This window comes from Archocentrus centrarchus, chromosome 19, assembly GCF_007364275.1.
Source record: "Archocentrus centrarchus isolate MPI-CPG fArcCen1 chromosome 19, fArcCen1, whole genome shotgun sequence".
Classification (NCBI taxonomy): Eukaryota; Metazoa; Chordata; class Actinopteri; order Cichliformes; family Cichlidae; genus Archocentrus; species Archocentrus centrarchus.
In genome coordinates, this window is record NC_044364.1 from 21,450,611 (window position 1) to 21,477,669 (window position 27,059).

Sequence of the window (27,059 nt, forward strand, 5' to 3'; positions counted from 1 at the left end):
AAAGACAAACGCTGGTTTGCATGCTTTGAAGATTCTTTGTTTTCCTATAACACATGAATGCAGCACCACAGTCTCCACGTCGGTTTCGTTTTCTCCAGTTTGTCTTCAACAAGCTTAAGACAATCTATTATGCAATATCTTCTACTTACTGTACAATATTTGTATACAACTACAATGCAAGACAGCTAGTGGATACACCTCATTCAATGTTTTTTCATTATTTAAAAATTGTCTGCATTGTAGATTAATATTAAAAATCAAACTATGAAGAAATTATGGAATTATTTAGTAAACAACAAAACTGTTAAAAAAAACAAACAGAATATGTTTTAGATTTTAGATTATTCAAAATAGGCATCTTGTTTACATGGCAGCTTTGCACATCTTGATATTTTCTCAGTCAGCTTCATGATGTAGTCACCTGGAATGGCTTTCAGTTAATAGCTGTGCCTTGTCAAGATTTAATTTCTTGCCCTCTTAATGTGTGCGAGACCCTCAGTTGTCTTGTGAAGAGGTAGAGCTGGTCTGCAGTGAATAACCCTATTTGAGTAATGTTCTAATCCAATCCATTCTCTTCCTCTTGTTGCTGTTCCTTAGAAGTGGCTTCTTTGCAGATTTTTGCAGTCTTCTCTGAACAGTTGATGTTGAGATGATAGTGCTGCTTGAACTCTGTGAAGCATTTAGGTGGACTCTTATCTGAGGTGCTGTTAACCTGCACTTTCTGAGGTTGGTAACTCTGGTCAACTTATCTTGTGCAAGAGAGGAAACTTGGCTTTCCAGACGAGAGCCAGTTTCATCATAACGTTTGATGGTCTTTGCAACTGCACTTGAGGATACTTCCAAAGTTCTAGAAATTTTTCAGATTGACTGGCCTTTATTTCTATAAGTAATGGTGGACGGTTATTTTTTTTTTACTTACTTGAGTAGTTTTTGCCATAATATGGACCAAGGAACACAAGGAATGAACATTAGACCAGTGGGAATCTGTCCTGTGGTCTGATGAGTCCAAATTTGAGGTTTTTGGTTCCAAACACCATGTCTTTGTAAGATGCAGAAAAGGTGAGCGGATGGTTCCTACACGTGTAGTGAAGTATGAAGGAGGAAGTGTGATGATATGGGGTGCTTTGCTGGTGACACTGTTGGCAATATATTCAAAATCAAAGGCACATTTAACCAGCATGGCTACCACAGCATTCTGCAGAATAATGCCATCCCATCTGGGTTGCGCTTTGTAGGACCATCATTTGTTTTTCAACAGGAAAATGACTCTAAACACACCTCCAGATGACCTGGCCTCCACAATCACCTGATCTAAACCCAACTGAGATGGTTTGGGATGAGTTGTACCGCAGAGTCAAAGCAAAGCAGCCAATAAGTGCTCAGCACCTGTGGGAACTCCTTCAAGACTGTTGGAAAACCATTTCAGGTGATTACCTCATGAAGCTGACTGAGAGCATGCCAAGAGTGCACAAAGCGTTTAACTCCTTTAAGTTGACTACATGATTCCTTGTCTGTTTCTTCATAGTCTGGATGAGTCTGGATCAGTATTAATTTTTAATGTAGGAAATAAAAGAAGAAAATAAAACCATTGAATGAGAAGGTGTGCTCAAACCTTTGACTGGTACTGCGTATATACGAATCTGAAAGTTACTATAAGAAAGCTGCATTCAAAGACACAGGGACATGAAGGAAAAATCAGTGTTTATTGAACTCATGAAGCAGCCATAGTTTTCCTGACCATGCAGTTAGTGTTCTAGCTCAAAATATGAATATTTTTTCTGATGAAACAGATGTGCAGTAATGAAAATTAAAATGGATCATAAAGGTCTCAGAGGATGCTGTTCTCATCACTGCAGCTCCATGCGCAGCTCACACAGGACAGACAGGTACTCTGCATTGTCCACATCGCAGTCCAGAGCTTTCTCGTAAAACTCAGCAGCTTTCTTCTTGTCACCCTCAGCTTTGGCCACCTGACCCAGCAGAGCATGAGCCTCGCCATCTTCCTGGTTTTTTGACAGACGTCTCTCAGCAATTTGCTTCAGTCTCTGCAGAGACAATATGGAGGAACAGTTGAAGATTAATTTCTGTGCATTTTAACTGACGTCTACTTTTGACAGCTTTTTTCTAGACTCTTCTGACTCTTTGACTCTCTTTGACTAGAACCCTGTGCTCCATGGCCTCCTTAATGCTGAACCCACCCAACTGATCCAAAGGTAGTCCCGGTCACAGCAACCCCAGATCACCAGTGCCTAACCTATGACCTGGTGGTGCAGTACTGGTTGGATTTAAAGTGTAAAGCTCAATTCACATGTTCACTGTAGTTTCGAAGTTTTCTAGATGTCACATTTTTTCTCCCTTCATGCTTGAAAACAGAAATGCCGTAAAGTCTTCTTCAACCTGGGCTTCTTCTTGTCAGCTGGCCAAAAGAATCTTAGAAGTTACCATAAGGCATTGTACCAGTTTTCCCTAAAGTGCAGTGAAGTGACTGATTCTTATCCTTTGCCTCATATTGATTTAATGTTAGGAAAAATCAGGACCTGTAGATGCCATCCAACTAAAGCGAAAATCCAATTTATGCCACTTCGACTTCGACTGTGATTTTTTCTGTATAAAGTGCATGAAAAATACAACTCAATGAATCATTGTGAGCCCTGAGTTTGTTTCTCTGCAACAAATTTTTGCTAGCTTGGCTCTGTTTGGCCTCACTAAGTATCAGCCAACACCAGTACAAGCACTGATTTCACAATGGACAGTGGCTGCAGGTGGAGGGTGTCAGCTTGACTTGGGTCCGCCTCACTGCTATCCCCGGTGTTGCTAAATGTAAATGATAAATGGACTAGTTCTTAAACAGTGCGTTTCTACTGTTGTTGAGCACTCAAATAATTAATTGAGCCTTATGTAGGTCAACCAACCTATTTCGTTAGACAGACACGGGGAACCAGTGAAACTTGTGGGTTTAATCTTAGCAATGACATATCACGTGACAAGCATCTCGACACATCAAGAGGGAGTCATAGACGGCTGTAATGGAGAGAATCCGCCCATTTTTCAAAATAAAACATCGTTCAGACTCGTTCAGACTCAGATAATGAGTAAGTCAGAAATAATGTAAGTTATTTATTCTTTAAGTGCGGCCAAATGACCCACGGACCGATACAGGTCCGAGGCCCAGGGGTGGGGCTGGGGGACCACTGCTATAAAGCAGTCCTCCATAACCTCTCAGACTCTCTTTCTCTTCTTCCGTCTCCTCTTCCTCAGGCTGACGGAGCATTTCACGTGCCTACACCCACTCATACATTTACTCACAATCAGAAAATAGTCATTTATGTAAAGATCTACATTAAAGCTTTGTTAAGGTAGTCATAATTTGTATTGCTGTGGCATAAATTATTTACAACCATAAGTCTTAAAAGGTTCTTGGCATATGAGGTGTGATCAAAAAATTCAGTGAACAACTCCTGATTTTCTTTGGATGATCATCCTTTTATCATTTTTATTTTTAGAGCTCTCTGGAAGTCCCATTCTGGCTGTTTGCATGCTGTGTGCGCTATGAATTTGCCACAGACCTGAAACTGCTCAGAACAGCATTGCTTTTTGGCCTCAATCTTCATTTACACTTGGATATCTCAGCAGCTTTGATCTGGCCTAAACTTTCTGATCACACCTTGTAAGTCCTGGTATCAGCACTACACTTAGAAATCATAACCTTTGCTCTGTCTATAATGCTCACCTTAGCACACTGTCTCCACTCATATTTCTTGGGGTGTAGCAGCAGACCCTGCAGAGACAGAGTAACACCACACAGAGATGAATTAAATCATATTCCTTTGTATTTTTGTTCACTGTGATCATGGCAACATTGTAACGTTAGGAATTCTGCCCAGAATATATTTCAAACATTGATCAAGTGGACCTGCAACTGTTTCTAGATATTAAAGCATAAACAGTATACAAGATGGATGTAATTACTGCTACATCACCCACTGGGTATGAAGTCCCAGTGGGTGATTATGAAGCTGAGAGTTTTTTCTGTTGCCATCTTGGCGCTTTGACACCAGGTGTGATGACATGGATGTAAAATGATGGGCTCACTGGCATTGTGTTGGACGAGCCTTTAGCCAAAGAGCAAACCCCAGCTAATCCTGCCTTCTGACTCTAATAACGACCATCACTTCCACAGTGAACTTCATGTTGTCTTCAACAGAGACCATACACTCAACAGGAAAGTGTTCACTGAAGTCTTAGAGTAAGGGAACTGAGGGATAGAGAAGGGATACCCAGAGACCAGCCATGAGAATCACTGCAGACACTGCATCAGTCCATCTATCAAAACCTGCTCCATGTCCCTCCATCTATTTAAAGCACCCTGATACACTCAAATGCCTTCACTTGAAGCAGAAACTTATTCCACCCTCAAAGTGGACACTCCACACTTTAATACTAGAACTGCCAAGGACCTCAATTTGACCCCATAGAAATGAATGTAAAACAATAATTGCAGCATCCAGGTTGCCTAACAACACTTATTGTTCACCCATATTTTCATATGAAGGCTGCTGTAACATGAGCCAGAGTTAGCTAGATGAGACTGACAGATAAGTAAATGAGGAACCGTAGTTAGATAAATGATGAATAATTACTGCAGGGCTGAATGGGACACAGTTGGGATGCTGAACCAGGGTCAGAGCGGGGTCAGGGTGGGAGTGTGTGATGGAGCATGTGGAGAACCAGGAAAGTCCAGAGTGTGCCGAACTAATCAGAGCAAATAAAGAGTGAAATATGGAGCAGAGCAGCCAAATCAAATGGGTTTTAGGCCTGAGAACAGAGCTAAGGAAAAGCTGTGGAGGACCAGAGGGGGAGCAGAGCTGACGAGGAGCTGGGGGGGAGCAGAGGAGGAGCAGAGTGGATGCTGGATGAGAGGCTGCAGGCCGGTGGACAGAGGCAGATGTGACTGATGTGATAAACTTTCACTGTTGTGCTTTTACAGTAATGAATTCATTAAAATGTGTTTCTTATTTTGTTGCAGCCAGCGGTGAGGGGAGCTTCATTCTGTATTTATTCTTTAACCTGTCATGTTCGGCAGCTTAAGCAAGCAAAATTATTGTCTGCATGCTCTGTTAAGCGAAACACATTTGCTGTGCCAAAAGGAGCTGTATGGACTCTCTGTAGGCTCTTCTTGTTAGCCTCTTTCTTTTCTTTTAACCACGTGCCCAACCCTGAAGGAGGAGGAGGGAGGCCCCACGACCAAAGGGCAAAAGCCCCAGAGAACCAGAGACAACAGACAGCTGACCTCACCAGAGGCCGGTCATCCCAGCACGACCCCAGGGCGGGGCCCCAGGACCCCAGGCATCTGAGAACAGAGAAGTGGCCTGAGCCAACCCGAACAACAAGTAACCAAGGGAGCAGGTCAACAACCACGCCGAAACACCCAGCCATGCACCCCGGACCCACCAAGTGCCCGCTTTCTGGGTGGGCAGCAATGACCAGTGGGGAGCAGAGATGTCCGACAGTGGCACAGCAAGCCCACACACACACACACACACACACACACACACACACACACACACACACACAAAGTTTTACTATCTTTGTGGGGAATTTCCATTGACTTCCATTCATTTCTACAGCCTAAACCTTACCTTTACCCTTTTCCTAACCCTAACCATCACATACCTAACCCTAACCCTAACCTAAACTCAATTCATACCTTAGCCCTAACTCTGACCCCTGACCCAAAAACAGGGTTTCCCCTTGTGGGGACAAGGTTCCAGTCCCCACAAGGAGCAATTGGTAAATGGACTAGTTCTTATATAGCGCTTTTCTACTCAATCAGAGCACTCAAAGCGCTTATACAACCTGTTTGCATTCACCCATGCACTCCCATTCATACAAGCACTTCCATCATTAATTAAGCTAAGTGCTTTTTTAATTTTAATTAACTAGCATTCACACGCATTCATACTCCGACAGAACGGTCAGAGAGCAACTTAGGGTTAAGTATCTTGCCCAAGGATACATTGGCATGTAGCCTGGAGTACCCAGGATTCGAACCGCTGACCTTCCGATCAGTAGGTGACCTGCTCTACCTACTGAGCTACAGCCACCCCATCAATTGGTCCCCACAACGTAGTATATGTCAGGAAAATTGTCCCCACAAGGTATTATAAACATACGCACACACACACACACACACACACACACACAGCTTTTCATGGACTGTTTAAAATCTGTGGCAGTTTTTGGGAGTACGTGTAATCAGGTGTAATACATGTAGTGTTTTATAGCTGAAAACCAAAAGTATGGACTTTGAAGCATGAATTCTTATCCTGACAACTTCTACACTCGTCTGCACTGTTTATGCACATATTATTATTTTTCCTACTTTGATATTATTTTGCGATTGAAATTGATTATTAGAAATGGATGGAACATTACCAGCCTGTGTCCGGCGTTAGCTGGTGTGTTAAAGTGATTAAAGCCAAGTACATATCGCCTTGAGCTTGGTAAGGGGGCATCAACTGATGGAAAAATATGTTTTGAGGGCCTGTAACGTACCTTGGTGTAGTGGACAATGGCTTCAGCCTCATTTTTTTTGTTGTAGTAATGAAAGTCAGCGTAGCGCTGATGGACAGTTTGAAAAAGGCTTTTCTCTGACTCTGCCAACTTCAAGCACTGCTGGAAAATCTCCTCAGCCCTGAGAAACAAAAAGATGATGATGAATTCACACAAGAGAAAAAAGAGGAAGAATCGCTGCAGCTTTGTACAGAGGAGTACCTCCTTAAATCTCTTTCCTCTGCATAGAGCAGTGCCAGATCACTCAATGCAAGGACAAAGGATGGCCTTATCTTTACAGCCTCTTCAAGGTAACGAATACAAAGACGCCTCCAGTACCGCACCTCTCCTGTGGAGCAGCAAAGCAGGATTTAGCTTTAAGTTGTGTTTATTAAAGTGTAACAGTACCTTCAGATATGCAGCATGTCTGTGTGTACTTTGGTTGCTGAAAGGTTTGCGGCTCTGCTCGGCAATTTTCTTCCTCTTGTAGCACAGAGCCAGCTGGTGGTGGATGAAAGGTGACTGATCGGCCCTTTTCAGCGCTCGCTCCAACATATCAATAGACTCATCCAGGCGATACTGTAACACATTCAAATGTAACTTCACAGACACCAGCCAGACACGTGCACTGAGATCAATTTTAGATAAGTGAAAAAGACGCATAGGTTAAACTGGCAGGATCACCTCACCATCCTAAAGACAACCAAAGCCTCCTACTGTGGGATCAAAGGAGAGAATTCAGAAACACTGAATTAAGCCTGATAACTTCTCAGTTCGGTCACATCAAAGACTAATGGGGTAAATATTAGTAAATATTAAGTAAAATTAAACTGAGGGCATGAGTAGAGGTGGCAAAAGTACTGACATTCTGTACTTAAGTAGAAGTACAAGTACTTGTAAAAAATACTGGTTCAACTTCTTTACTCAAGTAAAAGTAAAAAAGTACAGGCTTTGAAATGTACTCAAAATAAGACGTTTCTACCAGCTATTTTTGTGTAAAGCTAACTGAGCCTCATTATATATTATTGTAATAATATAAAATAATACATGAGAATAGAAACGTCATTCCAATCTAAATTTTAATCCTAATGAATGCACTCAGCTTGAATCTGTTATGTAGGACAGAGGTCCCCAACCCCCGGGCCGTGGACCGGTACCGGGCCGTGGGACATTTGGTACCGGGCCGCACATAAAGAATAAATAACTTAAATTATTTCCGTTTTACTTATTATCTGCGCCTAAACTATATTTTATTTTGAAAAATGGGCGGATTCGCTCCGTTACTTCCCTCCATGACTTCCTCTTGACGTGTCAAGACGTTTCTGCTCACATGATACGTCACCGCTAAAATTAAACCCAGAAGCTTCAGGCCTGTCTAACGAAATCGGTTGGTTGACCTACATAACGCTTCTTTAAATTTTTGAGTGCTCAACAAGAGTAGAAAAGCGCTATGTAAGAACTAGTCCATTTACCATTTTTATTTATCAACACCGGGGATAGCAGTGAGGTAGACCCAGCCATCAAACTGACTCTCCAGCGCTTGACACCGCGGCTCTGCAGCCACGCTCCATGTGAAATCGGCCGAACCCAGTCAAACCAGAAGCCAGCAAAAATGAGTATCAGAGAAACAAGCTCAGGGGGCTTACACTGATTCAGTGTTATGGTGAGTTGTATTTTTCATGCGCTTTATACAGTAAAAATCACCTAAGTCGAAGTCGCACAAATCGGGTTTTCGCTCTAGTTGGATGGCATCTGCAGGCCCTGATTTTTCCTAACATTAATTCCAATAAAATCATCACATAAATCCGTCGGATATTCACCTACCTCGAATGAAAAATCTGGTCCCATTGTAATAAATTTCCAGTTAAATGTGATCGCATAAACTGGATGAGTTTAGCGCTAAAACCCTCCTCAGCTCCTGTCCGCCCACTTCCATGCATCGGCTCGTTCATGCACAACTACACACACACTAACAACGCCTGGAAATTGTTTTAGTGTTTATATCAGTTCATTTCACCGGGGACAATCGTGGCAAGTGTAAGCTACAAACTTGCACTTACGAGTAAAATTTCAGATTATAAAATTTGCAGAAGCAAATTCATAGATGAAGCAGAAGCCATTGCAGCGAAATTCGATAATAGACCCCAAACTGGGCCATTTGAATCCGACTGAGGTGATTTCTACTGTATTTGTTTTTGCGGTGTATCTTATTTTGAAGGCATGTTTTACCATGGCTCTAACAGCTGACCAGGGAGCGCTGTGGGCAGAGAGCCTGTTATTCATGTTGAGGCGGGATGTTACGAGAACGCTGCTGATAGAGTTGCATACGAATACAAAGTGGATTCCCGTTTTTTATTATTATACGTAGAAAATATCACACTTGGTTATGGTCGTATCATTTATTTTGACGTATTAAAAGCCGGTCCGTGGAAATATTTTCTAACACTAAACCGGTCCGCGGCTCAAAAAGGTTGGGGACCACTGATGTAGGACACAAACTGTGAAAGGGAATTTAAACATAGCTCTGTTCTCTGTGTCCTCCATAATAGAGGGTGACTGTGTCTCCACCTAAACACAAACATGAGGATACTCAGGGGTTACAGTGGGATTCAGAAGGTGGAGGAACCCTAAGATCAGCTGTAGTGGCTCTGCATGGGGAGAAGAATCACAGCTTTCTATTGTGAGCTGCAGTAAATGATGTTGGTGTGCAGGCTGTGATCAGCTGACCTGCTGCTGCTGCTGCTCTGAGGTTTACTGCTCTGTGTGGATGAACTGAATTCACAAAGATGTAACCCAGTATTTCACAGCTCTCTGAGCTGATCTCCATCCCCTACACTGACAGCATACAGGCTGTAGAAATGTTGGATTCAGTGAATGAATCTCAGCATCAGCAGCTTTGATTCAAACTCATCTCTGCTGCACTGATGTAACCTGTAACTCTGACCATGAACACAGCCTCTGTGCACCAACACAGAGCTTTACTGTAAATACAGTACAACAAGCTAACCTGTTTATCACACACTAAACTGCAATATTTTCATACAGTCTTTGAATAGCACAAAGTCAGCATACATCAGTTTGTTTTGCAGTCCTTATCTTTAAATCTAACCTCTCTTCTTCCTCTCCTGTCCTTTTTCTTACATCTCTGAGTGAACTCTTTGCTCTCCCTGGAAATAAAGCAGCTGTTCTTTTAGCTAGCACTGTTTGACAAACTGCAGATACTTTTTGTATGTTTGCTGATATTTGCTGAGGATTTAGAAATGTTGCAATTAAAATTACCTGCCACATGTTACTCCCTTTATTTTTGCTCCTCTTCAGTAGCGCTAGCGCAAGATGCTGGAAGTACCACAAGCAGAACTTACAGACATCTGCCCTCGGTCCGACCCACTGTAACCCCTGATTATAGTGCTATAAATGATCCATAAATTATATGGTTTTGCCTCTTTAATCTCTTTGTATGCAATAATCCCCAGGGATGGAGGATAAGCCAGAAAGACTCTTATGCTTCATTGTTCCTCCATTTACGCTCAGATCGGTTTGATGCTTGATCGTGCAGTGACTGGAAATGCAAACTTTTCTTAGATGTTTTAAACCTAAAGTAGTGAGTCTGTTTGAAAATGTAAGAAGTAGAAAGTACAGATACAGTAAAAATGTAGGGAATAAAAATAAAAAGTAGTGTTAAATAAATACTCAAGTAAAGTACAGATACTTGAAAAATCTACAAGTGCAGTAACGAAGTATTTGTACTTTGTTACTGCCCACCTCTGGGCATGAGTTATTCATCTGAGCAAGAATGAGTGCAAAGTCCCCACAGAGAAGGATTCAGACATCCTGAGTAGATGTTTGAAATGTCCAGTTTAGGACCTAGGACAGCATATTTAACCCTTTCACTACCACAGGGATCACCAGTGACCCCTGTGGTAGTAGAAGCGTTAAGCTGAAACACTTTGAACAGATGATGATAAAAGAGGCAGCAAAGAGGACAAGACCAAACACAAAAAGGAGAAAAAATAAAAAGAGAAAAACTCTTCTCAGAGTCCCTGAGAACGCCTGAATCAGTAGAAAGGATTCAGGAGGGTAAAGTGCGCGCACAGCAGACAGTCTCGCCTGCGCACTGGCTTCTTGGATACTAAGTTCTACGCGCACGGAAATTCATTGAGTGAATGTGAATGTATTCCTGCGCCCGTGAAATAAAATTATTTGCGCGGATTGTGTTTTTGCTCGCACGTGACTTCTGACCTAAATATAATTCCATACCACACGCACAGAGAAGCAGTGCAAGCTGCTGCAGTTTCACACCCTTGTGAGGAAGCTTTACATGCACAGAGATGAATTCTTTGCCTGTGAAGAAACCATTTGGGCGGAGCCTACGGAGCCTAATGTGATTGGTTACTTTGATCACAGTTCAGTAACTCACCGAGTTACACCGTGCCAGCAACGTGTGGGACCCACAGTATGGTTGGACACATGAATAGACTTAAAGGCTGACTTAAGATACTGCCCCCCCCCCCCCCCCCCCCCCCCCCCCCGTTCATTTTCATTTTATGTTATGGTTATTGCTTATTGTTACTATGTTTATTTATCCTCATGCTGACATATGTTATGCTTGCTGACAATCCAACTGTAGTATTTTAGTAGGGTAAGTACGATTCCAAAGACTGAAACACACAGGCACTGGGTGGGCCAGCTCAGGGGTCCCACAAGTAAGTCGCAGAAGTCTGGTGTCGTTTAGTGCACGAATGGCCTGTAGCTTCTCACAGAACTATCTATAGTGCTTGTAATTCTGTATTCACAGTGCAAATGACCAGTAAAGTGGAACTGTTATAAACTCAAGCATGCCTGGAAGTGTCTTCTGTCCAAGTGTGCAACATTTTGTCCCCTTAGAATTATAAGGTTCTATCTGCATTCTGATCAGTTTTGAGATATTAAAAAATAGAACCTTATAACACCAAGTTAAAGCTTGATTTTGCAGATAGAACCTTTTTTGCTTTGTGAATAAAAAGCCCAAAGTTGGATATAATTGAAAAAATCTCTTACATATTGTTGATTTAGCGGTCAACGAATAAGAATATGACAATAAGTCAGTTTTGTCAAAAATGCCTGATAGAACCTTATAATTCTAAAGGGACGATTTGTCTCACAATCTGGAGAATAAAGTTTCCCAAATTAACTATCAGTAGTTATTTTTTTCTGTCAAGTAACTTCTGGCATAATACAATCTTTTTAATGATATTAAAAAATGTGAAATAATTTTGAGTATATATGTATGTATTTGGATAAATATTTCTCCCAGTGTTAATGAGTTGGAAAATCTTGAAAATTGACTTGGAAAGTGCTTAAAAGGTGCTTGAAATTGACCCTGGAAAAGGAGTATGAACCCTGAAGTCTAAAAACTTTGTAAAAGTAAAGCTGCTATCCTTAACAGCTGGATGCTGTAGGATCATGTTGAGGGTACCATCCAGTGGGTGTTGGTCATTCCTTTTGTGATTTAAGAACATAGACTCCCAGGGGATAAAGGAAGGGTTCAGAGGCATTCCCAGATTATTTTCTTCTAGTCTAGGAATGTTTTGATATTACTCATTAACTTTCCCTTCAACTTTCTGAGATGGCTACCCGCTTGGCTCTGTTCTGTCTTTTTCTCCCCACTGTTGCCAAGTGCTCCCCATTGGGTTTCAAGTCAAGTCAAGTTTCAAATTATAATACTTTAGATGTAATGGACAGAAGGAGTTCTTGACTTTTCTGTTTTGTGTGCTTCTACTGACTCCAAGACCCAGAGCAAATGGATGGATAGTATTAAAAAATAAGAGTCTATATTCAGACCTACCTGATTACGAAAGTATTTTCCTATGTAGCGGCTGACATGAGGGTTGTCAGGATCAGTCTTCAGTGCTTTATTCAACAGATCCTCAGCTTCTTCATATTTCTTATAGCCACCCAGCTTCACAGCCAGCATGGACTGCAGAACTGCGTCATCAGGGCTAATTTCCAAGGCAAAACGAAGCTGTTTCATGGCCAAGGATTCTTTACCTTCCTTTACGCTTTCTAAACCCCTCTGCAGATGAGAAACCCATTAATATCCCATGTTAAAATGGCCTTTCACCTTCTGCTTACAAAATAAATTACTGAACCTTCTTAAAATCACACTGACTTGGAATTAAAGGACTGAGCAGACATTAATGGACCCCTGAATATAGTTTTTTAATTCTGTACTACTTAAGTTCATTCAGTCTTCATACATATTATAAGACTGACCTGTTCTGTGCGAAAGAGGGCGATAGCGTAGCCAGCATTCCACTCACTGTCATGAGTCTGGACCTCAAGTGCTTTACGGAAACAGTCAATGGCTTTTGAGAGAGAAGACCATGAAAACTTGAGGTACGTCCAGGCTTTTTCTCCATACACCTCTGGAAGGAGACTTGTTGAGGAACCAGTGGTATACTTCAACTGTAGAAAGAGAAGGAAGCATCAGAGATTCTGCAGCATGTGGTCATAATGATTGGACTAATTTATACACATACCACTTCAAAAATCTCCACCAAATTATGATGGAGCAGTCTGCGTACCCACATGATCCCAGGATCTATGTTCTGGGGACAATTTGCCCCTGGTAGGGTCTCCTAAGGAAAACTGGTCCTACAGTGCCTTGCGAAAGTATTCGGCCTCCTTGAACTTTTCAACCTTTTGCCACATTTCAGGCTTTAAACATAAAGATAAAAATTTTTAATTTTTTGTGAAAAATCAACAACAAGTGGGACACAATCGAGAAGTGGAATGCAATTTATTGGATGTGTCAAACTTTTTTAACAAATAAAAAACTGAAAAGTGGGGCATGCAATATTATTCGGCCCCTTTCAGTGCAGCAAACTCACTCCAGAAGTTCAGTGAGGATCTCTGAATGATGCAATGTTGTCCCAAATGACTGATGATGATAAATAGAATCCACCTGTGTGTAATCAAGTCTCCGTATAAATGCACCTGCTCTGTGATAGTCTCAGGGTTCTGTTCAAAGCGCAGAGAGCAGCATGAAGACCAAGGAACACACCAGGCAGGTCCGAGATACTGTTGTGGAGAAGTTCAAAGCTGGATTTGGATACAAAATGATTTCCCAAGCTTTAAACATCTCAAGGAGCACTGTGCAAGCAATCATATTGAAATGGAAGGAGTATCAGACTACTGCAAATCCACCAAGACCCAGCCGTCCCTCTAAACTTTCATCTCAACTGCATGAACTGCAGAGATCTAACAAAACAAAAACAAAACAGAACAAAAAAACCCTCTGCTGAGAAGAAAACCGAGGGACATGGCCACCTTGCTGGGGATAGGGTTGCCAGAGCCCCACTCTGGAGCCAGGCCCAGGTGGGGTGCTTGCAGGAGAGCACTTGGTGACTGGGCCTCAGACTATAGGCTCAGCCTGAAAGCACTACATGGGCCTGTCCTTTTGTGGGCCCACCACTCAAAAGAGGGGCCAGAGGGATTTGCAGTTTTGCAGATTGATTGGTGGTCAGGACCAGAGGTCCTGGCTGTCTGATTCCTGGCTCATGCTTCTGACTATAGGAATGCCTCTCTGGTAGGAAGAAGCCCGAGCTAGTGAGAGAGTACCAATTAGATATAGCCAGACTTGCTTCAATGCACATCCTGGGCTTGGTACCCAGTTTCCTGGAGAGGGCCTCGACTCTGTACCACTCTGGAGTTGCCCCCAGTTAGAAGCAGTGGGCAGGGGTTGGTATATTTGCATCCCCTTATTTTGGTGCCTGCACGTTGGGGATTTTCAGATGGATGACAAGGTTGTTTCCCTGCACCTTCAGTTTGGGGAATGAGCCTCAACTGTTGTTTGGGCTTATGTGCCAAATGACAGTTCACTGTACCTCGTGTTTTTGGAGTCCTTGGGCTGGGTCCTTCAAGGTACCCCTGCTGGGGACCAGTGTTAATTTTGACGGCAAATTTTGATTTAGTTTTAGTCATAGTCTTTTGACGAAAATGTAATTTAGTTTTAGTCATAATTTAATCATATGAATAGTTTTAGTTTTAGTCTAGTTTTAGTCGACGAATTATCGTAAGAATATAGTCGACTAAATCTACAGTTGATTTAGTCAACTAAAATATAAAGGATGTAAAATGTAAATGCTTTGTCTTCAGTTCCCTTGAATTAGTCATTATATGCACTTACACATAATTAAATAGTTATTAAAAGTTATGCAATATTATTACTCAGATAATTTAAGCATTTTACAGCAGGACACGCTCTGAAAAGTACAGGGCAGCGTGTCCTGTGTACCACAGTGTGGTGATTTTCTCTAAACACAAATGCTAAACTAGGAAAAACACTTTACCCTGCATGACATTAAAATGCTTACCTTTTCATAGAGATCTGGGGGACTGCTTTGCAGATGTTTAAGATTTGCCATGTTTTTACCTGAGATAGTTGCCCCACATGGTTTACACATCGTTTTGTTTGTCACAACGTCAAAGGACAAATGCATCCATACATCGGCTTTTCTCTTTCTTCCTGCGGACATTGTTTACATAACTTAGTTCTATCGGAAGTAACGACAAATTGCAGGCTAGTTTGGCCTTCATGGGTTTAAAGCTAATTTGTGCAACTGTGCGTTTGACTGGATGTTTTCCTAACTTGTCCTGCCTTGTCACAAAATTAAATCAGTTCTGATTGGATGTTGTCTCCGCCAAGCATTTTCGTCTCATTTTCATTCGTTAAAGAAAGTGTCAATTCATTTCGTTATCATTTTTATCCTTTTAGGTAGTTTTTATTTACTTATAGTCTCATTTTCGTCATGAAAAAAACGGTTGATGATGAAAACTATGACGAATATAGTTCATCAACGAAATTAACACTGGTGGGGACTCAGTTATCCTGCTGGGGAACTTCAACATTCATGTGGGTAACACCAGTGTGACCTGGAGAGATATAACTGGGAGGAATGGCCTAACCAATCTGAATCCAAGCAGTGCTTTATTCTTGGACTTGAAATTGGCACCATGTTGTCCTAGGTTGCAGGTTGATAATCAATTTTGCAATCATCTGACCTGGGGCTATATGTCTTGGGTTTTCATTTGAGTTTTCAACTGATCACCACCTAGTGGTGAGTTGGATCAGTTGGTGGAGGAGGATGCTAGGCTAGCCAGGCCTAGCATACCCAAATGTACACTGAGGTTGCATTAGGAGCATCTGGTAAGGGCCCAGGTCTACAATATTGTCAATTCCCACCTCTAGCATTGGTTTTCTTGTGGGTCTCCAGAGACAGCTGATAGTTCGGTGAGGTTATGAAGCAAGACTTTCAGTTAGCCTTGAGGCAATTCTGGCAAAACATCAGGTGATTAAGGAAGGGGTGCTGCTTATCTGTACCGAGGATATACAGGGTGGGCCATTTATATGGATACACCTTAATAAAATGGGAATGGTTGATGATATTAACTTCCTGTTTGTAGCACATTAGCATATGGGAGGGGGGAAACTTTTCAAGATGGGTGGTGACCATGGCGGCCATTTTGAAGTCGGCCATTGTGGATCCAACTTTTGTTTTTGCATTGGGAAGAGGGTCATGTGACACATCAAACTTATTGGGAATTTCACAAGAAAAACAATGGTGTGCTTGGTTTTAACGTAACTTTATTCTTTCATGAGTTATTTACAAGTTTCTGACCACTTATAAAATGTGTTTACACAGAAGATTTTGTTCAGTGATGAGGCAAACTTTTATGTGAATGGTGATGTTAACAAACAAAACCACCGCTATTGGTCTGACACTAACCCACATTGGATAGATCCCTCCAAGACTGTTGGAACAAAAAATTGATGGTATGGTGTGGTATATGGGGTACAAAGATGGACACATCGTTTTGTTTGTCACAACGTCAAAGGACAAATGTATCCATACATCGGCTCTTCTCTTTCTTCCTGCAGACATTGTTTACATAACTTAGTTCTATCGGAAGTAACGACAAATTGCAGGCTAGTTTGGCCTTCATGGGTTTAGAGCTAATTTGTGCAACTGTGCGTTTGACTGGATGTTTTCCCCAGGACACATCACTGTGAAGGAGCAGCGCTGTACCAAAGACATTGAACTGTTAGCGGTTAGCGTTCGGCCATACCACCTAGCCCGGGAGTTTTCACATGTTATTGTGTTAATTGTTTACATCCCGCCCTCGGGCGACGCTACAGCAGCCTGTTACAGACGGCACATCCGCAGTCCCTGATTATCATCTCTGGGGACTTCAACCATGCCTCACCTTCTTCGCTCTCCCTAACGTCACCCAATATGTTGACTGCCACACAAGGGACAATAAAACTATACACCTGCTGTTTGCCAACACAAGGGAGGCTTACAGCTCATCACCTCTACCCCCGCTTGGCCACTCAGACCACAACCTGGTCATTATTCACCCCACCTACACCCCCATTGTGAAGAGGAAACCCCCCACCAAGAAGACAATAAGACTGTGGTCTGAGGACTGCAGTGAGGCCCTGAGAGACTGTTTTGAATGTACGGACTGGCAGGAACTCTGCAGGCCTCACGGTGAGGACTTCGACACCCTCACCCACTGCATCACAGACTACATGAACTTCTGTGTGGAGAACACTGTTGCTACTTTCCCACCGCCGAGGTTCCGGAGCTGGAGCAAGTTCCCGTGCCAATCCCAAGGAACTGATACAAAGCAGCAAGTTTAGCCTTAGAGCCCAACCTAATTCACAGCTGTGAAAATCGCTTCGCTTTTCTCATGTAACACACATGTAATATGGTAGAAAACTTGATGTTGAGACGGCAGAGTCACGCCCCTCTGCCACTTTCGGCACGCGTTCCTGGTTCCAGACCAGCTAGTTTGCGGGGCCGGAATTGAACCCGTTTTTCGGCCGAGCACCGAGTGCTTCAGCGGTGGAAAACCCGGCAATTTACGGCACGGGCTCCGGAACCCTGTTAGTGGAAAAGAGGCCTGTGCCAACCAAGAAGGTACGGTGCTTCTCCAACAATAAACCGTGGGTGACCCCAGAGCTGAAGGCCCTGCTGAATGAGAAGAAGAGGGCCTTCAGAACTGGAGACAAGGAGGAACTGAGGAGAGTACAAAAGGATGTGAAATACAAGATCCGGAGAGGCAAAGAGAGCTTCAGGAGGAAGATGGAGGAACAGCTCCAACATAACAAAGTCCGAGAAGTCTGGAGAAACATGAAAAAAATCTCTGGCCACTTTGAAGACAATGGAGGAGCCACAGTGTCTGCTGATCGGGGGTGGGCTAACGACCTGAATCTGTTTTTCAATAGATTTGACTCTGGGTCATTGACCTCCTCCCCCACCCCTCAGCTCCCATCTGTCCCCCTCCGTATGCTGACCCCCCTCTCTCCTGGTGTAGTGCTATCATTGCCTTCGCTCTCCTCACCCTCACCCACAGCGGAGCCACCCTCATCACCCACCCCAACCCAGCCTCCCATCCACCTTACAGCTGATCAGGTGAGAAGTCAGCTCAGAAAGACGAAGATCAGGAAGGCAGTGGATCCGGATGGAATCAGCTCCAGACTGCTCAGGGTCTGTGCAGACCAGCTCTGTCAGGTGGTCCTGCACATCTTCAACCTGAGCCTGAATCTAGAGAGGGTTCCTGAACTGTGGAAGACTTCCTGCATAGTTCCAGTGCCAAAGATCGCACATCCCAGGGAGTCCAACCACTACAAACCTGTGGCCCTGACTTCTCACCTGATGAAGACCATGGAGAGGCTCATCCTGCACCACCTCCGCCCACTGGTGAGCTCAGCGCTGGACCCCCTGCAGTTCACCTACCCGCCCGGCATCGGGGTGGAAGATGCCGTCATCTACCTGCTACACAGATCCCTCTCTCACCTAGAGCAGGCGGGGAACACTGTGAGGGTCATGTTCTTTGACTTCTCCAGTGCTTTCAACACCATCCAGCCTGCACTGTTGAGAGGGAAGATGGAGGGAGCCGGAGTGGACAGGCAGCTGACGGCATGGACCATCGACTACCTCACCAAAAGACCACAGTATGTGAGGTGCCATGACTGTGTGTCTGATGTGGTAGTCTGCAGCACGGGGGCACCACAGGGCATGGTCCTCTCACCCTTTCTGTTCAGTCTGTACACCTCAGACTTCAGGTACAACTCAGACCACTCCACCTACAGAAATTCTCAGATGATACGGCCATCATCGGATGTGTATCAGATGGGAACGACGAGGAATACAGGGGTGTCATCAGTGACTTTATCGGCTGGTGTGAGAACAACGCACTCCAAATCAACGCCAGCAAGACAAAGGAGATGGTCATAGACTTCAGGAGGAAGCCACCCCCAACAGCACCAGTGAACATCCAGGGAAAGGACCTTGAGACAGTGGTCTCTTACAAGTACCTGGGTGTTCATCTCAATAACAAGCTGGACTGGACTACTAACACAAACGTCCTGTATAAGAAGGGCCAGAGTCGACTACACCTGCTGAGGAGACTGAGGTCCTTTGGTGTCTGCAGGACTCTGTTAAAGACCTTTTATGACACAGTGGTAGCATCTGCCCTTTTTTATGCAGTGGCCTGCTGGGGGGGGGGGGTGTGGATGCACCGAAAGGGACAGGAGCAGGATCGACAAACAAAAGAGGTCTAGCTCTGTGCTGGAATGTCCTCTGGAGTCTGTGATGGTGGTGGATGAGAGGAGGATGTTGGCAAAGCTGACATCCATCACGAACAACCCCCATCACCCTCTGCATGAGACCTTGGGTGAACTGAGCAGCTCCTTCAGTCAGAGACTGAAACATCCTCGCTGCAGGAAGGAGTGCTTTCGCAGGTCAATCATCCCAACAGCAGTTAGACTGTATAACGCATCATAATGTCTTGAGTCACTTGGACACCTTACCTCCTCTGGCATAACTTTATCCATACAGTCCAGATACATTTTATTTATTACACTCACCCTTATAATGCATACCGTGTATGCTCTGTACCTTACCGGCTACAAATGTATATAATGTTTTGATATCTGTATATAGTGTTTTGATGTGTATGTATATGTGTGTATATGTACATGTGTGTATTGACATTGATATATATATATTATGTATATAGTGCTTATGTATATGTGTATCGTTTTTTCTATTCTATTTGAGTTTATTTTATTCTATTCTATTTTAGTTTATTTGTTTTTTACTCATCCTTTTCATTTTTTTCTGTACTGAGCTGCTGTAATGCGCCAATTTCCCCGTCGTGGGATCATTAAAGTTTTATCTTATCTTATCTTATAACCAAAAAAAAAAACAAAAACAAAAAAAACTCTGCAGTGGTCAGGCCTCTGGGGTGGATGAGCATCACCAACAGTTCCTCAAGGTTCTGGTTGTTGTCTAGGGCTGTCTTGGTTGACATGCCTCTACAGCATCGCTTGGAAGCTGGGAACAGTGCCTTTGGATTGGCAGGCTGGAGTAGTGGACCCCCTTTTCAAGAAGGACCTGAGAGTTTGATCTAGCTTCAGAGGGATCACACTCCTTAGCTTCCCTGAGAAGGTCTATACCAGGGTACTGGAGAGGAGAGTCCATCCACTAGTTCCATCCCCCACCTTGGCTTTAGGAGGAGAATTAGTGTTTTTTTTTCTGGTAGTGGAAGACTGGAGCAGTTCTTTATCATCTAAATTGGATGGATGGATGGATGGATGGATGGATGGATGGATGGTATACATACCAGTAGGTCCTCAACTCTCTGGCAGTAGCTTTGTGACTGTGTGTAGTCTCTGGTGTGGTATTTCAGCCAGGCCATATCTCCATATGTCACAATGAGCCGCCTCTCGCTCTCATCACCATACCACTCAAGAATGGTTTCCTCTGATTGGTTTAGGAGTGACAGTGCTTCCTCTTGTTGATCTTGAAGATACCTGAGGAGAAACAGGTTGCCACATTGGATGTTTTACTAACTTTTGTCAGATCTTGAGTTTCTTTAATCAGACAGCTTACGCTATGGAAACTGTACCTGACATAAGCCAAGTAGCTGTAAGATCGAGTCACTGCCCCATGCTGCCCAAGCTGAAGTTGTATGTGGGCCTGCAGTCGGGTGCTCAGGTTTTCCAAGTCAACGTCATCCTTCTTCAGATCCCAGGTGAAGTGGCACTGCAGCTGCTGCAGCCTGCTGAGCAGAGCACTGCTATCTTCACTTAAGAGAGTCACAAAGAAAAAAGCTGTAAGGACCATCAGTGTGAGAGCAGCCAAACCTGGGCTGGCTCAACATTGGGTGAAATTTACTGAGTGTGACAGGGTGGCTTCCCTCTTCTGGTCTACACATCCTGCCTTTAATTGCCTCCCCAACATGATCAATGCCACTTCAACAACAGATGAGCAGTGACCCTGGTCCTGTTCAAATCTACCTTGAACTTCTGTTACTGTGAGCATGCTCTCTTTGTGTGTTCACAGTGATATGAAGCAGACCTGTGGATTGAATCTTACAGAAAGGAACCAGAAGAGACCTCAGAGGAGGACTGAGATACAAATCAAGGCAGAGAGTTTGACTTCATCACATTTTATTTGTTTTAAACTGTTTTTATTTCTAGTAGTTCCCTGTGCTCACATATGGTCTAAAGATTAGTCATCACAGGTCACAGCAGCTGTCCTAGACACATAACACAGAAGACTGGATCCTCTATTTAAGTAGTTAGTAGTAAAAACAATTGTCTTTCAATTGCTTTTACTCAGGCTAAACCTGGATTTACAGTGACAATCGTGTCTACAGTAAACATTAGCACACCAGATAGACAATACTAGACTTTGTGAAACATGGGAAAAACTTTGGGTTCAGATCTGGAAACTGGCTAGGCAACTCCAGGACCTTGAAATGCTTCTTACGGAGACACTCCTTAGCTGCCCTGGCTGTGTGCTTAAGGTCATTGTCATGCTGGAAGACCCAACCACGACCCATCTTCAATGCTCTTACTGAGGGAAGGAGGTTGTTTTGCCAAAATCTCATGATACATGACCCCATCCATCCTCCTTTCAATACGGTGCAGTCGTCCTGTCCCCTTTGCACAAAAGCACCCCCAAAGTATGTTGTTTCTACCCCCATGCTTCATGGTTGGGACGGTGTTTTTAGGTTTGTACTCATCCTTCTTCTTCGTCCAAACACAGCAAGTGGAGCTGATACCAAAAAGCTCTATTTTGGTCTCATCTGACCACATAACCTTCTCCCATGCCTCCTCTCAATCATCCAGATGGTCACTGGCAAACTTCAAATGTGCCTGAACATTTGCTGGTGAGAGCAGGGGGACTTTGCGTGCCTTGCAGGATTTTAATCCATGACGAATGGCATAGTGTGTTACAAACGGTCATATTTGATACTTCTTCAGGTCATTGCCCAGGTGTAGTTCTGGGTTGATTCCTGACCTTTCTGAGAATCATCCTTACCCCAGGAGGTGAGATCTTGCATGGAGCCCACAGATCGAGGAAGACTGACAGTCATCTTGTGTTTCTTCCATTTTCTAATAATTGCACCAACAGTTGTTGCCTTCTTACCAAGCTTTCCTATTGTCCTGTAGCCCATCCCAGTCTTGTGCAGGTCTACAGACAGGTGTCTTTTATAAAGGTAACAAGATCAAACAGGTGCAATTAATACAGGTAATTAGTGCAGAATAAGAGGCCTTCTTAAAGAAAAACCAATAGGTCTACAAGAGCCATAATTCTTGCTGGTTGGTATGTGATCAAATCCTTATTTCATGCAATAAAATGCAAATTAATTATTTGAAAATCATACAAAGTGATTTTCTGGATTTTTATTTATTTATTTACTTATTTAGATTTTGTCTCTCACAGTTGAAGTTTACCTAAAATAAAAATTACAGACCTCTCCATTCTTTGTAGGTGGGAAAACTTGGAAAACCCGGCAGTGTATCAAATACTTATTTTCCCACTGTATATGTTTTGCATGTTTTAAATCTATTAGCTTGTGTCTGAATATTGACATACAAATACATTTGACTTGACTTTCAGACCAACACCCAGATCAGTCTGCAGGCTGACTGAGTTATTCACCTCCCAGTACATCACATAATTTCTCCACCTCTATCACAACCGTAACTTCTCACTTTAATGACATTACTGATATATCTGCAGAGAACAACTTCAAAGAATTCCAAATATCAGCACAGGGAGGTGGTGAGAGTCTGGAACCAAAATTTTGTTCAAAAAAAAAAAAAGTTAATGATAATATAATTATATGTGTTACTATCTTCTTATTTCAGCTGCTCCCTTTATGGGTCGCCACAGTGGATCATCTGCCTTCATCTCATCCTATCCCAGCATCCTCCTCTATCACACCAACCCTGTCATGTCCACCTTCACCACATCTATGAATCTTCTCTGAGGTCTTCCTCTTTTCCTTCTGCCTGGCAGCTCTTTCTTTTGTAATTTTTTCATTCTTTTGGTCCTGTATAGCCATTCTCCCTCCTTGCACATGTTCAAGTGATCTCAGCCTTGCCTCTCTAACTTTGAGCTGTCCCTCTGATGTCCTCATTTCTTATCCTGTGCATCCTGGTCACTTCCAGTGAAGATCTGAACATCTTCAGCTCTGCCACTTCCAGCTTGGCCTCCTGTCTAGGACCTCCAGCAGCAGGTCCTAACAGGAGGCCAAGCTGGAAAGGGCCAGAAGGTCTTGCAGTCCAGCTCACAGTGGTCTTCACTAAAATATTCAACCTGTCTTATGCACAGATACTGTCCCACCCTGCCTGAAGTCGCTGGGGGAGATGAGTTTGTATACAGCGACGTGGTGGAAAAACTGGCATCATGGTGCAGCACAAACAACCTGGTCCTCAACACCCCCAAAACTAAAGAGATAATAGTGGACTTTGGGAGAAGCAACTCTGACCCTCAGCTCATATATATCAATGGGGACAGTGTGAAGAGAGTCTCTGACTTCAAGTTTCTGGGCCTGTATCTAGAGGATAGCCTGACCTGGAAAACCAGCACCACTGCGCTGAAGAAGGCACAGCAGCAGCTCCACTTCCTGAGGGTCCTGAAACACAACGGCCTAGCCAAGGAACTGCTGGTGTCCTTCTACAGACGCTCTGTTGAGAGTGTACCCAGCACATCACCTGTTCCAGCTGTTCCCCTCAGGGAGGTGGTGCAAACCAATAGAAGCTAAAATATCCCAGTGCAGCTGCAATAATACATGATAAACAATAATGGTGTGCTCCGCTTCACTAACCTGTGCAATCAATAACTCAAGCACACACATTTATTTTTACATATATATTTATTTTTATACTGTATTGATTAGAAATGTATTAGAATTTTTCAATTTTTGTACATAAAATGAAACTTTAAGATAGTTAGATTGCTAATTTTTTTGCACTCAGTAGAACCGCATCTAATTCTGATTTTGGCATAATGGTAATAAAAATTCTGATTCTGACTGTAATATCAATATTTCAGTGTTAAATATCATGGCTATGGTACATGTTTATAGAAACATCTTCAGTGCTGAGATGTGTCCACTCTGGAGGAACATGATCGAGATTAGAAATAAAGAAGTTTGGGATTCAGAAAAATTCAGAGTTTTGTGGTCTAACAGTTGTTGTTGTTTTCAGTTAGTTTGTAACTTCCTGAGGTTTGTGCAGCCACAATCAGAGCTGTGTGGATTCTTGAAATAATCAGATACACTGGAGCATCCTTCGTGAAAGGAAAGGAGATGCTGCGCCACCTCCATCAGAGTGAACTGACTGAGCCGTCTGATCATGCGACCTGCTGACATGTCTGGACTCATTGCTGTAAGCAAATGTGATCAAAAACGTGGATTTCCATTTAAATCAACCTTTAAAAAAATGGGTCACCATAATCCAGAGCACCAGCATCCTTCCTGTCTGATTGACACCTGTGTGGCTTCAAGCTCAGTGAAAGGGTGGAGTTCCTCTCTTCCTCCCTGAGTGTGGAACAGGCGGAGGCTCGACTCACTGGTGCTTCCACAGCCTCACAGCGCACCTTCAAACCCCAGCAGTCCTTCCTCTGAGGATGAGCAGTGCTGCCAAATTAAATGTCAGTCACACACATAAGATGCTCTTTCTTGTGGACGTCTGCGCAGTGAAGCTCATCGCCTGTTTTAATGTGAGCCACCTGCGAACTTCATAATGATGTCATGAAAACCAGATCTTTGTGCAGTGATTGTGGGTCTGCGTGGGGCAGAGTCATTCAGACCGCTCCGGGGTTTAAAGGGCTTCGAACAGGGAGGCACTCAGCTGGGTTCACTTTGCAATAAATGATCGATTATTAGACCGATCAGAAGTTTGAAAGACTCACCTCATGTTACAGCAAACAGAGACCGTCTCCTCTTCCTCCACAGCAGAGGGAACAAACTGGTGATGAAGATGAAGATGACGATGAAGAGGGGTTGATCGGTCTGTGGGTTCCGTCACAAAATCGAAACTTATCGTGAGGCATTCACGGCCATCCCCTGAAATCACGTGAAGCAAAGAACTCAGCTGGGTGGCGCAGATTCCTGTGTGTGCTGTTTCCGCCCTGTCTTCCTCTTCCCTGTTTTTTAGTGAAACACGAAATACAGGTGCTGGTCATAAAATTAGAAAATGATGAAAAAGTTGATTTATTTCAGTAATTTCATTCAAAAAGTGAAACTTGTATATTATATTCCATTCATTACACACAGACTGATATATTTCAAATGTTTATTTTAATTTTGATTATTATAACTGACAACTAATGAAAACCCCAAATTCAGTATCTCAGAAAATTTGAATATTACTTAAGACCAATACAAAAAAGGATTTTTAGAAATGTTGGCCAACTGAAAGTATGAACATGAAAAGTATGAGCATGTACAGCACTCAGTATTTAGTTGGGGCTCCTTTTGCCTGGATTACTGCAGCAATGCGGCGTGGCATGGAGTCTATCAGTCTGTGGCACTGCTCAGGTGTTATGAGAGCCCAGGTTGCTCTGATAGTGGCCTTCAGCTCTTCTGAATTGTTGGGTCTGGCGTATCGCATCTTCCTCTTCACAATAGCCCATAGATTTTCTATGGGGTTAAGGTCAGGTGAGTTTGCTGGCCAATTAAGAACAGGGATACCATGGTCCTTAAACCAGGTACTGGTAGCTTTGACACTGTGTGCAGGTGCCAAGTCCTGTTGGAAAATGAAATCTGCATCTCCATAAAGTTGGTCAGCAGCAGGAAGCATGAAGTGCTCTAAAACTTACTGGTAGACGGCTGCGTTGACCTTGGACCTCAGAAAACACAGTGGACCAACACCAGCAGATGACATGGCACCCCAAACCATCACTGACTGTGGAAACTTTACACTGGACCTCAAGCAACATGGATTCTGTGCCTCTCCTCTCTTCCTCCAGACTCTGGGACCTTGATTTCCAAAGGAAATGCAAAATTGACTTTGATCAGAGAACATAACTTTGGAGCACTCAGCAGCAGTCCAGCCATTTTTGTCTTTAGTCCAGGCGAGACGCTTCTGACGCCGTCTCTTGTTCAAGAGTGGCTCGACACAAGGACTGTGACAGCTGAAATCCATGTCTGCATACATCTGTGCTGGTGGTTCTTGAAGCACTGACTCCAGCTGCAGTCCACTCTTTATGAATCTCCCCCACATTTTTGAATGGGTTTTGTTTCACAATCCTCTCCAGGGTGCAGTTATCACTATTGCTTGGACACTTTTTCCTACCACATCTTTTCCTTCCCTTCGCCTCTCTATTAATGTGCTTGGACACAGAGCTCTGTGAACAGCCAGCCTCTTTAGCAATGACCTTTGTGTCTTGTCCTCCTTGTGCAAAGTGTCAAAGGTCGTCTTTTGGACAACTGTCAAGTCAGCAGTCTTTCCCATGATTGTGTAGCCTCCAGAACTGAGAGACCATTTAAAGGCCTTTGCAGGTGTTTTGAGTTCATTAGCTGATTAGAGTGTGGCACCAGGTGTCTTCAATATTGAACCTTTTCACAATATTCTAATTTTCTGAGATACTAAATTTGGGTGTTTCATTAGTTGTCAGTTATAATCATCAAAATTAAAAGAAATAAACATTTGAAATATATCAGTCTATGTGTAATGAATGAATATAATATGCAAGTTTCACTTTTTGAATGGAATTACTGAAATAAATCAACTTTTTCATCATTTTCTAATTTTATGACGAGCACCTGTATTTCGTGTTTCAGTGAAGAAAAAATTGAGAATAATGATCCAAGTGTCAGAAGCTGTTTTAGGACATTTCCATAACATCTTTAATCTGACAGTAATCTTTACTGACTTCATGCTCAGCCACACTAAATGAAGCAGCGCTTATTTCAGGGAAATAAGCAGTTCTAAATGCTGTGAATGGTGTGAAAACGTGTTTGAAGCTCTGAGGTGACTCACAGGTAAACCTGCATGTGGACCTGCAGAGCCGCACAGGTGTTCACACAGATGAGTTTAAAATACAGTTAGAAGTCATTTAAGGGGAAAACAGGTTTCAGTGATGGAGGAGTCCCTCTCGTTTTAAAAGGTGAAGCTAATTGTTGAAAAAGTGCTTCAAAATAGAAAAAGGTTC

General features: G+C 43.1%; 1 protein-coding gene across 3 annotated transcripts; it reads right to left on the reverse strand.

Moving 5' to 3' along the window:
* Positions 1 to 1,684: 1,684 nt before the first annotated feature.
* LOC115798322 (interferon-induced protein with tetratricopeptide repeats 5-like) lies at positions 1,685 to 24,937 on the reverse strand. 3 transcript variants are annotated; one of them, XM_030755136.1, is made up of 10 exons: positions 24,816 to 24,937; positions 20,512 to 20,691; positions 20,227 to 20,416; positions 12,805 to 12,996; positions 12,377 to 12,604; positions 6,990 to 7,131; positions 6,775 to 6,901; positions 6,556 to 6,694; positions 3,731 to 3,778; positions 1,685 to 2,045 (listed from the first exon to the last, which is right to left on the reverse strand). In XM_030755136.1, exons 1-10 carry the CDS (start codon positions 24,818 to 24,820, stop codon positions 1,848 to 1,850), a joined length of 1,449 nt encoding a protein of 482 aa, XP_030610996.1. In that variant the 5' UTR covers positions 24,821 to 24,937; the 3' UTR covers positions 1,685 to 1,847. The 3 variants fall into 3 exon arrangements, with proteins under 3 accessions (XP_030610996.1, XP_030610997.1, XP_030610998.1); XM_030755137.1 differs by having other exon boundaries at positions 20,512 to 20,667; positions 24,816 to 24,920; XM_030755138.1 differs by having other exon boundaries at positions 20,512 to 20,686; positions 24,816 to 24,855.
* Between the last annotated feature and the right edge of the window lie 2,122 nt (positions 24,938 to 27,059).

Bases quoted from the DNA above. Each gene is read 5' to 3' on its own strand.
- LOC115798322 (XM_030755136.1), bottom strand. The intron at 12,605-12,804 runs GTCAGTCTTATA...TCTCATCTGCAG, and splicing joins CCCTCTTTCGCACAGAACAG to AGGGGTTTAGAAAGCGTAAA. The intron at 6,902-6,989 runs GTACACACAGAC...GCTGCTCCACAG, and splicing joins CAAACCTTTCAGCAACCAAA to GAGAGGTGCGGTACTGGAGG.